The sequence below is a fragment of the Aythya fuligula genome, chromosome 25, assembly GCF_009819795.1.
Source record: "Aythya fuligula isolate bAytFul2 chromosome 25, bAytFul2.pri, whole genome shotgun sequence".
In the NCBI taxonomy this organism is placed as follows: domain Eukaryota; kingdom Metazoa; phylum Chordata; class Aves; order Anseriformes; family Anatidae; genus Aythya; species Aythya fuligula.
Window position 1 is genome coordinate 5,050,129 of NC_045583.1, and position 13,949 is coordinate 5,064,077.

The following is a 13,949-nucleotide window of genomic DNA, read 5'->3' on the forward strand; positions in this document are numbered from 1 at the left end:
AAGTAACAGGCAAATGGGGCTGTACTTAAGAGAGGTACTTGGAAAAATTAACCCCAGTGTTGTTTTTTGTTGGTGGTGGTGTTTTTTTGTTTTTGTTTTTAATTCTATGTGTGTCTGTGTGCAGGGAGGTTTGCCAGAAGACTTGGCTTTTGTTCTTGGTCTTTCAGGGAGCAAATTAAGTGAAGGAGGCAGGCCGGGCCAATGTCACTGAAGAGAGCCAACACATCCACCTACTCCCGGAGCAGATGGAGCCAGCCCAGCTGCCTCCAGGAATCTTTTCTATTGCCTTCTGCAGGCCTCGGACCAGCTCCCAAAACAGAGAGTCCTGCAGTCCAAGGGCAAGGACCTAAATCCCGAGCACTGTTACCTCCCTATACAAGCACTTAATTGAAGTAACGAGGTATTGGCCCTCCCAGAAGATACCCCATTGCCATTCTTGGCCCTCCACAGACTAAACCAAAATCCACTGGGACCTCTTTTCACTGGTTGTGTCTGATTCCTTTTTAATTTCTTTAATTTTCTGCAGTGGATATCCAGACCCTGCCCTACACATGAAGAAAATCGGGTGCCTACAGGGCCACAGATTTGCAGGGAATGAGGTCTACGGGCCAGGGGCTCCAAAAGCTTTATTACTTGTTGGTTTGTACTACCATCTACGTGACTCCAGTGACTAACAACCCCCTTCAGGGAATGCACGTCTTAGTTCAGGACATCCTGGTCCACCTGGTCAGGGCTGAAAATGCCCATTGTGAGGGAGGAGAAGTCACTGCTCAGTCCATAAAGGCTGCTCTAGGATCCCCTTTGCAGGGGCACAGCGGACAACACAGCAGGCATTGCCAAGAGAAATCAAGGGGGAATCCTGGACTGTGTGATCCAGACCCGTGGTGGTGTTTTGAGGCAGTGTTGAAACCAGAGTCCAGCATGCAGGGAGGCGCGTTGAGCCCCCACACCTGGGCAGCCCGGAGGAGACGGCCCCGCTGCCTTCTCCCCACGTTGGGCTGCCTGAGCTCCTGGCCCGCCGTGGCTGCAGCACATCCCTGAAGAGAAGGGGAGCGTCTCTGCCCTGCGTGTAGTCATTTAGAGGCTCTGTGCTAGTCTCCACACAGCAACCAGGTGTGCTCAGAGGGCCGTGCTGGGCCCTGCGGCTCCCTGCTGGGCTCTGCCATCCCGTGGGGCTAGTTGGAGGGCTCCGTGGCCATGGGGTCTGCATCCGAAGGCGGTGGCGGGCCTCTGTTCCCACCGTTGCTCACGTTTTCCTTGCTGCCGTCCCTCACGGGGTCGCTGCCTTTCTCTTCCACCTTCTGCTTGAGTTTGAGGGAGGAATCTCTCCGGCACAGGAGGGGATGGTAGCCAGCGAAGCCGCCTCCGCTCACGTTTGTGCGCTTGTCTGGGGACAGACAGAAAAAGCAGATTGTTTACCTGGGGTCCAAATTTACCTCATGGTGAAGGAAAAGGGGAAAAGGTCTCATTGCCAGAGGTGACTGTGCTTCTCTGAGGATCCCAAAGAGGGGGGTCAGGGCAGGAGAACTGGCAGCAGCACGGAGTTGCATGCCCCGGGGGAAGGTCTCCTACCTCCCGGCTCGATAGGGTGCATCAGTCGGTTCATCTGCACGTTCCAGTGCTTGACATTGGTGCTGGCCTGCCGCAGCTTCCTCTGGGCCGCCTGCAAGGAGATGGAGGAGAGCACTGAGCCTCTGTAGGTTTATATACAACACTAGTGCTGTCCCCCCAGCAGGACACCCTTGTGTCACTTCAGCCACCAAATCAGCCCCTGGCACGGATCAGAAAAACCCAGAGCCGCAGGGTGAGGAAGTGCCAGCCTGGTGGTTTCTCCAGCGCCTGCCCCGTCAGCAGACTTCTCCTAATAGCATCTGCCAGCGCAGCAAAATGGGGGCAAAGTGGCCACAGCCTCCTCCCCGCTTCGCTGGCCTCGCAAGCTGAGCGCCGAGCCTGGCATGGCCCTACCAGGAGCACGGGATGTGCCTTGCAGGGCAGACATCCCTTCCCAGGCAAACCTCTGGGCTGCTTTCCTTGCTGCAGCTAATGTAATGCCCTAAATCCAGCCTGGCTACAGCAGGGTACGTGTCAGTGGGTCCCCAAAGTCCCCAGGTTCTCCCCAGCATGGAGGTGTCTCAGAGGAGGGCCAGGAAGTCCCCCGGTGCTCGTAGCGCGATGGGAAGTGTCACCAAGGCGATGCTCACCATGACGTCTTGGTCCACCCGCTGCCTGTTCACTCTCACTTCCTCCAGCTGCTTCTGGGCCTCTTCCAGACACTTGTTCTTGTTCTCCATCTCCTGCTTGAGGACCTGCTTCTCCAGCTGAGTTTTGATGATGTATTCTTCCTGCTCCTCCTTCAACTTCATCAGCTGTTTCAGCTTCTCCTCTTCCTCAGCCAGTAGCCTGTCAAGAAAGCGCAAGAGGTGAGGACATCCCTCTGCCACTTCATCCACTGGCTTCCCCCAGCCCTGCTGCCATCACGGGCGGTCACAGGCACACGCTGGTTCCCCAGGGAGCAGACAAGGCCATGGCATCACCCCGAGGAGTGTGTCTGACAGCCCTATGCCCAGCCCTTCCCTGGTCAAGGAGAGCCAGGGATGCTCTGGTCCTACCTGGCCTGTGCGTATCTCACGGACTCCTCGTCGTGCCGAGCCTTCACCTCCTGTTGCAGGGCCTCCTGGAGACGCTCCTGCATCTCCTCCAGCTCTGTGATGCGCTTGCGCTGACGCTCTGCCTCTGCCTCCTTCAGGACCATCTCCGCCTGCATGGAGGCGCGTGCCTGCGGCGGGGAGAGGAGTTGTCAGCGTGGGCTCTGGCCCTGCACCCCTGGGTGGATGGGGCCAGATGTCCCCCACACCACGGAGAGCCCATGGAGAGAGCTCCAGAGCATCGGCTGCAAGGTCAGAAGTGGGCTCCCTGGACAGCATCGAAGCCTGTCAGCCTCACACACCCCAGAGCACATTGTCCTCAGCCCCTGCTCCTTGGGTACCTCATGCGCTGACCCCTCCATCCCTTGTCCCCAGGTCCCACACTACCACAGGAGCCCAGAGGTGTTGGTTACCAGCAGTGTTATTGCAAGAAGACATGCTCAGCTCCTCCAGCCCCCCAGGTAACATGGCCAAGGGATGGGGAAGGCAGCGGTCATCCCACGAGCGATGCAGCCCCACAGCAGGACCTGCCACGAGGATGCACCCACCTGCTCGGCCTCCCGCAGCTGGATCTCCAGCGTCCTCTGCATCTCCTCGTGCTGCTGCCTCCGCCGCTGCTCCTCCTCCTGCAGGAGTATCTCCGCCTGCCGCTGGGCCTCCTTCAGCAGCTCCAGCTCCTGCAGCTTCCTCTCCTTCTCCTCTTGGAGCTGCTTGAGCCGCTGTGTCTCCTCCTCCTTGGCCGCCTTCCGCTGCTCCCGTTGCTCCCGCTGCTCCCGTCGCTTCTGCTTCAGGTCTTTGTGCAGGGACTTCTTGCCTTCGGCCTGCAGCCGGATGGCGGTCTGGATGGCTGGGAAGGGAAGGAGGATGTTAGTAGGGCCATAGGGTGCTGGGGAGGGGACACGGAGGGGGCACGGGGACACTGACCTAGCGTCCACTCCTGGCGCTGCCGGGTGTCGGAGGCGCTCATCTCGTACGTGCGGGAGGAGGTCTTCACGCAGAACATGCACCTCTTCCCGTCCCGGTCGGGCAGCACCTGCAGGGAGAGGACACAGCACGGTGTCAGCACAGGGTGAGGGGACAATCAGTGGGATGAGAACCAAGATAAACCCACGTGGGACGTGTTATCCCTGCCATGAGCCACGGCCCAGGCTGTACCTCCACACAGCAGTGCTTGTCCAACGCGATGCTCCCCTTCTTCTCCTTCCGCTCCTCGCTCATGTAGTAGGACAGGACACTGGGCTTCAGCATGAACCACCGCTCTGACCAGTTCCTCCTCAACTGGCCCTTCTTCCACAGGTAGCCCTGCGCCCAGGAGACACGGGGATCAACAACGGGGCAGGGGAAGGATGGGTGGTGGTACAACAACACCATAACCATGCCCTTGAGGGCCGGGAGAAAACCAGAAACATCCCCAGAGAGAGGTTGTGCCCCAGGACACGTGGGCTCCTTGCCTGCTTGAGCACGTCCTCGATCACCTCCTGGTACACCTCCTCCACGGCCATGCTGATGGCCTCCTGCTCGATGCCCCGCAGGAGCCGCCCCGAGTTCACCATGTCCAGGAACTGCCAGACCGTCAGGCCGCCCTGCCCCTGCGGCTCCTGGGAGAGGTAATCGTCCAGCTCGCAGGAGTTCAGCTCCACGTTCATGGCCGTGCAGATCTTCTTCAGCAGGTACTCCACCTGCGGGGACGGGGAGAGCAGCGTCGGGGAGGAGCGAGAGCCGTTCCCACCCCACAGCCGCCGACTTGGAGCAAGGAAACCCGTGCTGGAGGACCTAAGACCGCGTCCCTTTCCGTGCCTTATCACAAAGATAGCACCCCTCGCAAGGGTTAAGGGCAATGGCCAAGCTCTTCCAGGCTCAGGACATTGATTTTGAGTTAAAGCTCGATTAGCCCTGGGAGATTCTTCGTTGTGGCCGCAAGCACTAGATGCTTTCGGCTTCTTTGAAGAGAGAGAAAGCACCGCAGAAGTCAAGTGCCTCGGGGAGATCGGCCCAGCACTGCTGTCCCCCACCCAACCCACAAGGCAGGCGGCTCAGACCATGGCCCTGACCTCAGCACCACCTCTGGTTTCCAGCTGAAACTGTGAGAACCTCGGGCTGGAGCAGGGGACGAGGTCCCACAGAGGACACGAACACCAGGCCCGGCCTGCCCCCAGCCCCCCCAGCCTGGCCTAGGGCACCCCCAGCTCCCATGCCAGGGCCTTGCCACCCTCACAGTGAAGAATTTCTTCCTAATACCTGACCTAGATCTCCTCTCTTTTCCTTTAAACGTCCTGAAGGACATTTCCCCTTGTCTCTATGACCCAACCTCTCCTACAGCCCCCTCCAGGCGCTGGGAGCCCTTCCTCATCTGAGAGGACTTCCCTCTCCTCATCATCTATCTAGGAGAAATTAATTATGTTTTTTTCTAGGACAATATCTTTTTTTTTCTTTTTCTCAGGCCCGGCCCTGTCAGCAGAAGGATGATTCATGTTGTCATGGTCTGGGGAACAGGAAACACCTCTCCTGGGGAGCAGGAAGTGCGGTTGCCCTCGTACATCTGCGCAGCGCTGTGTTGCTTTTCTTTTCTTTTTTTTTTTCTTTTTTTTTTCTTTTTTTTTGGTGGTGGTGGGTTCTCTGTTTGTTTGGGTTTAATATTTTTTTTTTCTTCTTCATAGGAGGGGTGTGGGGGGCTGATCTCAGGGGGAAGATGGTGCCCAAGCGGGTGGCAGCTGCCTGCCTGTCCCTGACCGCTGCAGCAGGGCCTGGCGAGGCCGCTGATGGCTTTTGACCCTGTCCCTCCTTGCGGCATCTGGAACCTTCTCGTGGGGCTTTCATCTGGGCCCCAGAGAAGGAAAAACCTAAATGCTGTCTGGAATTTGGAGATTACTGCCTGCCCCTCGCCGAGCAGCCCGGCTGTGTGCCCCTCAGGTGCTGGTCAGGGGCTGAGCTCTCGGTGCCAGCGGGGTCTGCTCCGACACTGCCTGCTTCACAAGGAGCACCCCCTGATAACAGCAGGTTTAAAGGGTTTCTCATCATCTTCTCTTTCATCCCTATAAAAATCAGGAGGAATCTTCCAGGTCCCTGCCCAACTCAACCTCTGGGGGATTCCTGGCCTGTTGCGAGGGCTTCAAGACCAGCCCCAGCAGGAGCTGAGCTTGGTTGCTGCTCCAAAACCTGCCCCGTTCATTTAACAACAGGCCAAATGGCTGTCTCACCCCAAAACCAACACAGACCAGCCCTTTCCTTGTCCTCCAAGCCATCTACGCTCCAGAGGCTCCAGCATTTTGGAGGGCTCCCCCCAGCTGCCCCCAGCCCACCCCACTTTTCGTGGGCACGGCTCTTCCTCCCCCCCTGCCCTCTCTCCCCCCCCACATTGCAGGATGTGATGAGGCAGACGGAGGAAGGATGTGCCAGGAAGCGATAGCGGGACATGGCAGCCCAAAACCAAGCCCGGGGAGAGGCAGCTGGCTCCTACCTCGTCCGGCACCATGACGAGAGGGTATTTGTCTTCAGACAGAAAGTTGAAGAGACACCAGAGCTTGAAGGCGTCCTGGTGGGATATGATGCTGTTCCCGTTCCTGTCAGGCTTGTAATTTTTCTTCGCCGTCAGGGTCCAGCAGAGCTCGTCGAAGTTTTCTTTGACAAAAGCACCTTCCTCCACCTGCAGACAGGAGCCAGGCTGGTGAAGGACTGCGAGGGGGCTTCCAGGGGGAGATGCTGGAGGGAGGGCAGAAGCTCCACACCAGAGACCTCCTGTCCCTGCCGGCACCGACTGATTTGTCCATGCAGCAGAGGATGGGATGCGACCATCACTGCTGAGCACTAACTCGGTGCAAGGCCACCAAGCACGGGATCCCTTGCACAGGTTTTGGGCACGCTGACCAGCAGAGAGAGCGCTCCGGGATCACTGCGGTGCCTGGGCACCACGGCACGGCACCTGGGGCTGTGGGGCACCAGCAGAAAGCACACGGCAAAGCACATCCAGCACCGCTGGGCTCTCCCCAAGCCCTCACTGCAAATGCCTGCAGGGCTTTGGGTCACTCTCTTTATCCCATTTGACCAAAAAAGAGGAATAGGGGCTCAGCAAAGGGAAGTGACGGCAAAAAGGCAAGCAGGCAGCACCGGTGGTAGGGAAAACACCTCCATCAGCCCTGCTGCCTGCTCACAAGCTTCTGTGGCCACCAAAAGGCTTCCTGAGGGCTGGACCTGAGGTATTACTGCTGGTTTTAGAGGCTGTGCCACCCTGGTAGGGGGTGGCAGGGACCAGACCGGCCTGTCCCACTCTGTCCCTGCACTTTCCCAGAGCCCTACCACGTGGCTTGCATGAGCACAAACCACAATCTGCAGCAGCAGAGCCAGAGAAGAACCTTTGGGTCCTGGGTACCAGGAAGAGCTAAAAGCCCCTCTTACTAGGAAAAACCACTTCCCCTTCGCAGGCTGCCTCTGGGATTTTATTAGTGAAAGGAGAAGGGGGTTTGAAGGTCATGTCCCAGAGAACCACATGGGAAACTGCAAGGGTTTGGGCCGCTCTGCAGCAGGAAGATGGGGCTGTGCCGAGCAGGATCAGCCCCTGGTGCCCTCCCCGGGCAGCAGGCTTGGGCTTGGCTCTGTCCCTGCTCACAGCAGAGCCGATCCCTATATCCCGATACCCGGGGTCGATGCCAGCATCCCCAGGGCTCAGCCAGCACCCAGCAGGGAGCGGCACCGGAGCACCAGCGGCAGCCAAAAACCCATCTCAGCCCTTTGGGGAGGCAGCAGGGGAGGGAAGGGTGGCGGCACCCTGCTCCGGGCCCCCAGCGCCTTGACAGCACGCAGTGGAAGAAAGCTGTCAGTCGTTTTTCCTCAACTCGTATGCCCGGAGGAAACGAGCACCGTGCCGCCGTGGTGCACCGCGTGGAACAAAGGTGCCTTTGAGCCACGGAAAAAGAGCGAAACCCACCCACCTCCCACCCCAACCTCTGCCCTGCCCCAGCGCCCCGGCCTCCCCCAGCCTCCTCCTCCTCCACCAAGCGGCCGAGAGGTCATGCCTCAAATCTCAACAGGGGTGGAGAGGAAAAACGGGCTGGGAGAGGCCGCCAGGACCCCCTCCGAGCCCTTTAGGAAATGCTGACGCAGCTGCGCCTCATCCAGAGGCCAGAGGGAAAGGGGGAGGCTGGCTCGAGCCTCGCCAACGAGGCTCATTTTGGCCTTCATCTGAGTGCTCTGAATCCTCCTGCCACCCGTCCCAGCACGCCGTGCCCTGCACACCGGGAGCAGAGGGGACAGGAGATGTGGGAGGGCCACAAGATGCAGGAGCGGAGCAGGCACCGCGGTCACAGGGGGGTCCCGGGGAGAGGGGCCGGGGGCTCACCTTGTCCAGGATGTACTTGTTGAGGTAGGGCATGTAGCCCTGGCTGGACACCGGCCCGTCGTCGTCATCTCGGAAATGCTCTTCCAGTGCCACAGGGTCGTGGGGGATGCACAGCACCGTGTACAGGTTGTGGGACAGCACCTGGCCGAGCACAAGGGAGAGGGGATGGGGTCAGGCTCCAGCCCTACGAGCTCCCACCCCCCTGGCACTGAGCCCCCTGCTGCCACCCCAGCCCCCCAGCATCATCCAGGCTTGGGCCTGGCAGCAGGAAATCCCCAAATATCAACCTCAAATAATCATCTGGAAACAGCAAAGAATTCACGTGGAAGCGAGGATTGTCTGGCATTCATTTCATTCCTTTCTTGGTACACAGAGGACTTTTTTCTTTTTTTTTTTTTTTTTTTAAATCGGGCTGTTTCAAATATTACAGAGCAAACAGGACACGCTTTGATCTCGCAGGGATGATAAGGCGCCCCGAGCCATGCAGTTTGGCAGCTGCCCTTAGCGATCTCTTGAAAAAATAAATAAAGAACGCACCCAAGCCGGCTGCCGTGTTGCAACCTGGCAGCAGCAGCTGCTTTCTGTAAGCGTGTCACGAGAAGATGCAAAAATGAAAACAAGAAAAGGTTTGGAAGAAATTAAGACCAGGCTTCGTTTGCAGTGAAAGCAGATGACGGTGATCTGGAGACACACCACCACCACCAGCGGTGCCGTCCATCTGGGTTTTGTCCAAATCCCCCAAACGAAGCACGTTTTGCCCAAATTTCCCATGTGCTGGCAGTCCCAACTGGAAATCCCGACTTTCTGTGCTGGAAAGCCCAGGGGGAAGGCTGCCCGGGAGCACCAACGCCTCCGGCTGGTGGTGCGGCGCCGTCTGCCCTCCTTCAACCACCGGCGAGCCGGAGATGCTGGAAGGAGAGGCCCAAAAGCTGGTGGCCTCCCCTTGCGTTGGGATTTACACAAAAAGCTCGTGGCAAGGGTTGGGGCTGGAGGAGACGGTGCCCGGGCACACGGTGTCCCTACTCCTCTCCTCGTGGGGCTGGAGATCTCCTCCCAGAAGGAGAGGACCCGCCGGGGGCCATGCCGGCTGCTGCAGCTGGAGAGGGTTCTCGGTTCTCGCTCGACCAGATTTTCTCTCCCTTTTTCACCCTCTGGCCAGATGCTATCAGCAGGGCTCCACCCGGTGCTCAGACACCGCGCAGGCCGTAGCCCCGAGCACTTCTTTTGGGGTTCGGCACAGCTCCGGGGTCCACACAGGGGTGGGGAGGGGTGGAAGCACCGGGGGCACCCGGGAATCCAGACTGAGCGCAGGGGATCGCGCCTCGCCCTCCCCTTCCCACATGGGGCCTCGTCCCCTCCTGGTCTCCCCTCCTCTGCCCATGTCCCCTCCGAAGCCCCCATCCCACTGAGCGCTGCTCCAGCTCCTGCCCCGACAGCACAGGAATGGGGTGGATGAGACCCAGAGAGGATCCTGCTCTGGGAAAACACAAGGGGGAGAGGAATTGTTTCCTGGTGCTGAGCCACCGGGGTGCTGCTGTGTCCCAAAACCCCAAAAGAACCCCATAAGAACCCCAAAACCCCCAGAGGTCTCAGGTGTGCACCCAGCCCTGGCCAGCCCCCCTGACTCCCTCTGTGCGTCCCCCCCCACACCGCAGAGCAGTCACCCAAAATACAAGAAGGGGGCAGGAAAACCCTGCTTGGGCTCACTGCAGAATGTGTGGGGCTGGGGCTGCCCCAACCCCATTGAGACAGAGGAAAACACCCCCCCAGTGCTGAAACAAGGCAAAAAAAGTGGGTGTGGGGGGGGAAAGAGAAGGGTGAGGATGCTCTGAGCGTCGAAGGCCAGCCCATGATGCAGGTTTGCTGACGCAGCCTTTCCACCACGACGTGTAGGGGCGGAGGGGACGGCCCCGGTCAGCCCAGCACCGCGGGCACCCCACGTCCCCCCCCCCTACAGCCCCGGACGCCTCCCTCCACCCTTTTCTCCCCCAGCCCCGTGGCCGCTGCTGACGCCAGCCGCAGCCGGGGGTGGAATACGTAACGCGGCAGGAGAATGGCTGCCCCTTTTCTTCGCCCCCGTGGGAGATGCCAGGGCTGGGGGTGACCTTTGGGGTTGGAGCCCGGCTCGGCACGTCAAGCACAAACCCCTCCAGCCCCTGTGGGACCTCTGGCACCATGCAGGAAGCCTCGCTGCTGCCTCAGTTTCCCCACATGTGAGCAAACCGGCCCCTCTGCCGAAACTGGAGCATCCCCAAAGGGGGCTGCAGGGAGCGATGCCCCGGGGGAGATGCCTCCCTGCAGCCAGGCACCTTCAGCCGCCCAATTTCTGCAGCAAGAGGGGCACGAGAGGGGTGCCCCCACCTCGCTGCCCTGTCAGCCAAGCCCCCGTGGTTCAAGCCCAGCCCCGTGGGCTCCTGAGCTCTGATTTCCCCCCGTGCACGCACAGAGGAGCTGCTCCCAGCCCTCGTGTTGGCTCAACTGCTGGTGCCAGCCTGTGCCAAGAGCCCTTTGTGCATTCAAGAAGCTTTCAGCGAGCACAGGGAGCTTTCGGTCCCAGCCAGGCGCCTCCTTCCTGCCCCCAGGGGTCTGTAACTGGCTGCGGTGAGCGAGCCCGGCCCCCCAAGGCTTCAGCAATTCCCGGAGACCTGCGTGGATCACGGGCTCCAAAAGAGAGCAAGAGACACCCCCCTGCTGCTTGCACCCTGTCCCACCCCGACACGCAGCCCGGGCACCCTTGGGCCCACCAGCACCACCTCTGCGTTTCCAGCTATGGTTCCTAGGGATGAGAAGCCCGGAGAGTGACCAAACCCTACCAAAACAGCCCCAAATCAGGGTTTTCAAAGCTTCCCACCAGGCTTCCAGCCCCAGCAGAGCTAAAGGCAGCTTCCAGCCAGCAGCCTCGGGAAACCCAGCCCTGGGAGTGCGCAGAGGGCTCCTCTCGCTCCTCTCCCCTCCCTGTGCCACGGGGATGGGACCGCGAGCAGAGGAGCGAGAAGTGCCAGGACGGGCACAGCCCCTGCACGCTCAGCTCCAGAGCCACCGACACCCCGAGGCCCCGGGACCGGCTCCTCCAGCTCCGCCAGCGGGGCTGCGATGGCACGGACAGGATAAAACCTCCTCGGGGACCAGGCCCAGTGCGTGCCCGCGCTGGGAGCAGAAACACCCGATATCTTTCGGCTCGGAGCTCTTAACCACAAGACTGTCTTTCCTTCCTGTGCGAGATACACACCTACAGAGCGCATACATATGCACGCGCTCACTTGCATAGGAGGGTACATGCAAAGAACTCAACTGCTGAACCCAGCAGCTTCCCACAGCTCTGCCACCCAGCTTTGAAACGCTGCTAAATTTACTTATGCAACTGGCTCAAGAGCGGAACACCCAGCTCCCACCGGCTTTCCTGTAATCCCCCGGTAAAATCCAGCTTTTGGGGCTAAACTGGGCCTTTGTTTCGGGAGCTGCAAGAACTCGGTGAACACCAGCAGCTCTCCCACCCTCCTCAGGACCACGATGGGGTTGGGGGGCAGAGCACAGCCCCATGCCACCTCCTCGCACCGTGCACAAGGAGCCCTGCGAGGGCACAGAGCTCAAACCATCGCCCTACAGGGCCTGGGCTGCTTCACCGCTGACCCTACAAGCAGAGACGCTGCCTTGCGTAGGCCGGGCAGAGCTCAACCTCGCGAGCACAGGCAGGGTTTGGCAGCAGTGAGCGCTGGAAACGAGGCCTCGCAGGTGGAGAGCTGTCCAGAATTGGGATTCACGGTGCAAGGAGCACAGCCGGACACCCCGCGTGCGGCAGCGCAGAGCCTGTGCCGTGCCCCGAGCTGCCAGAGCTCCCGTTGCAGGGCTGGAGGCGGTGGAACAACGAGGGTGAATCTGCCTTCTGCTCTGAAACGTTGCTCTGGGTAAAGTCACCAGGGAGATGCTGCACTCAGCATCCTGTGCCCCTCGGCAGCCTCCCCGCACAAACTCTCTAGGAAACTGCCCTTAAAGCGGGGTGTTTGTGGTCTCAGCATCACAGACCATGCAGGACGAGTGTTGCACGTTAACCTTGTGCTGCCGTCAGCCCTTTTGGAGCCAGGTGTGCACGGCAGGGCCAGGAGGGTGCCCGGTGCTGTGCTCAGCCCAGGGAGAAGTTCCCCAGCAGAGCCAGCAGCCCAGCTCCGCTCTATTTTGGCATTTTCCTGAATTTCGTCAGATATTTCTACAGCTTCAGGTATCTTATTTAAAAAAAAAAATAAAAAATCACAAATCCAGCCCTGGGGAGCCTTCAGGCCGAATCCAGGCCGTGCTCCTGTTGCCACGTGGGTGCTTTTCTCCTCCTGTCCTGCCACGTGCAGCCTCAGCCCCCCGAGCACGAAGGCGCCGAGGGGCCCTGACGCTCAGCACACCTGCAGGGAGTTTCTAGGAAGCAGCTGCAGGAGCCCGGCTCCTTCAGACCCCTTCAGACAAAAAAATCCAGTTTTCCACCCAAATATGCCCCCTCCTCCCTGACCCCAGCACCTCCCTGCAGCCTGTCCCGGGGGAAGCCCTCGAAAGTAGAAGGAAAAGGAGGACAAGAGGTTTCGTGGCAGAGTTTCACAACACATCTCACGGGCTCGTGGCAGCTGCCAAGTGCTCCTGACGCAACGTTTTACCGGGTTTTGCATGTTTCTAGCTCAGGTCCTTCCCCGGCCTTCCACCCCCCCTGCTCCAACCAGCATTTCCAACCCCGGTGCCAGGCTAAGAAGCAGGATTAGACTTTTAAGCAGCGATACAAAAGGGCTTCCAGCGTTACTGAACAGAAAAAAAATAAATTAACTATTACTGTAGCAGTGGCAGAACCTGGTGGATTCGACCAGACCCAGTCCTGGAGGCAGACAAATAAAGGTTTTTAAAGCCTCGAGGGTGCCGATGAAGGGCTGAGCTTGGGAGCCCTGTGAAGAGCTGCGGAGAGCACAGGGGGAAGGGGAAATCAGAGTTTTTTAAAAAATGGTGCGTTATTTTTGGGCTGGCCGCTGAGGAGTTGTAGTTTTTACAGTGGGCTCCCTTTACCTTCCAGCCCTGGGGTTGAACAGGAAGCAGAAACGCGGGTGTGGGTGCAAGCAAGAAAATAAAAACCGCATTTGGGCTGGTAGCTGGGTCTTAAAAGTGTAAGAAACTAAAAACATCCCCCCCAAAAAAATAGATTTCCACTTGTTTTATGTATTTTTCCCAAAAAAATACACTGGAGGATTAACTCCCTCCTACTTCTCCCCACCTTTTTTTTTTTTTTTAATGTTTAAAATGGAGGTGAGGCAGGGACGGGGAACCTCACTAAACCCGGGCACAAATTGTGGAGGCGACAGCAGGGGCTCGTCCCCCTCCACGCTCAGCAATTCCCCGGTGGCAGCCCTGGAGCATCCCCGCAGCCACCCCACAACCTCGCAGCCCACCCGCGAGCCCCGACCGGGGGCAAGCAGCGCCCCGAGCCCCCCGGTTCCCCCATCAGCACCCTTAGGGACTCACCTTGAGCTGGGATTTGGACACCTTGCCGCTCTTCTCCACGTCCAGGGCGGTGAAGGCGTACCAGATGGACTTGAGCAGCTCCGCTCGCAGGTCCATGGCTACGGGCGGCGGTGGCAGAGGCTGCTCTGTCAACGCTGAGAATCCGGTTTCAGGAAACCGGTTGCTTCGACAGCCTTCGGCAGCCGGAGCCGCGCACGAAGCAGCAGCGCCATCTGCTTGGGTGCACCCCCAGAGCTCCCTGGGGTCCCCCAAGGGTTCCCAGACAGGGGTCGACACCTCTTGGGGGGCTGGGGTTGGCACCCGCTGTAGGAATCCCCTCTCTGTCCCCTTTGGATCACAGGGGGAATAAAAGGGATGCGCGGTTTTGGGGCTCCTGGTGTGTGAACGGGGAGCCGGGGCCCTTCGCTCAGCCTGGAGATCAGCAGCTTTCTCAGCACGGAGAAATCCCCTCCCTGGCTCAGGCAGCAGCTTCCTCTTCTCAGCTT

General features: G+C 59.3%; 1 protein-coding gene across 1 annotated transcript; it reads right to left on the bottom strand.

Moving 5' to 3' along the window:
• Positions 1-605: 605 nt before the first annotated feature.
• Positions 606-13,945, bottom strand: DEF6 (DEF6 guanine nucleotide exchange factor). Its single transcript, XM_032203393.1, has 11 exons — positions 13,465-13,945; positions 7,978-8,118; positions 6,103-6,288; positions 4,097-4,324; positions 3,801-3,947; positions 3,570-3,678; positions 3,194-3,492; positions 2,610-2,776; positions 2,202-2,400; positions 1,573-1,663; positions 606-1,387 (listed from the first exon to the last, which is right to left on the bottom strand). Exons 1-11 carry the CDS (start codon positions 13,558-13,560, stop codon positions 1,176-1,178), a joined length of 1,875 nt encoding a protein of 624 aa, XP_032059284.1. The 5' UTR covers positions 13,561-13,945; the 3' UTR covers positions 606-1,175.
• Between the last annotated feature and the right edge of the window lie 4 nt (positions 13,946-13,949).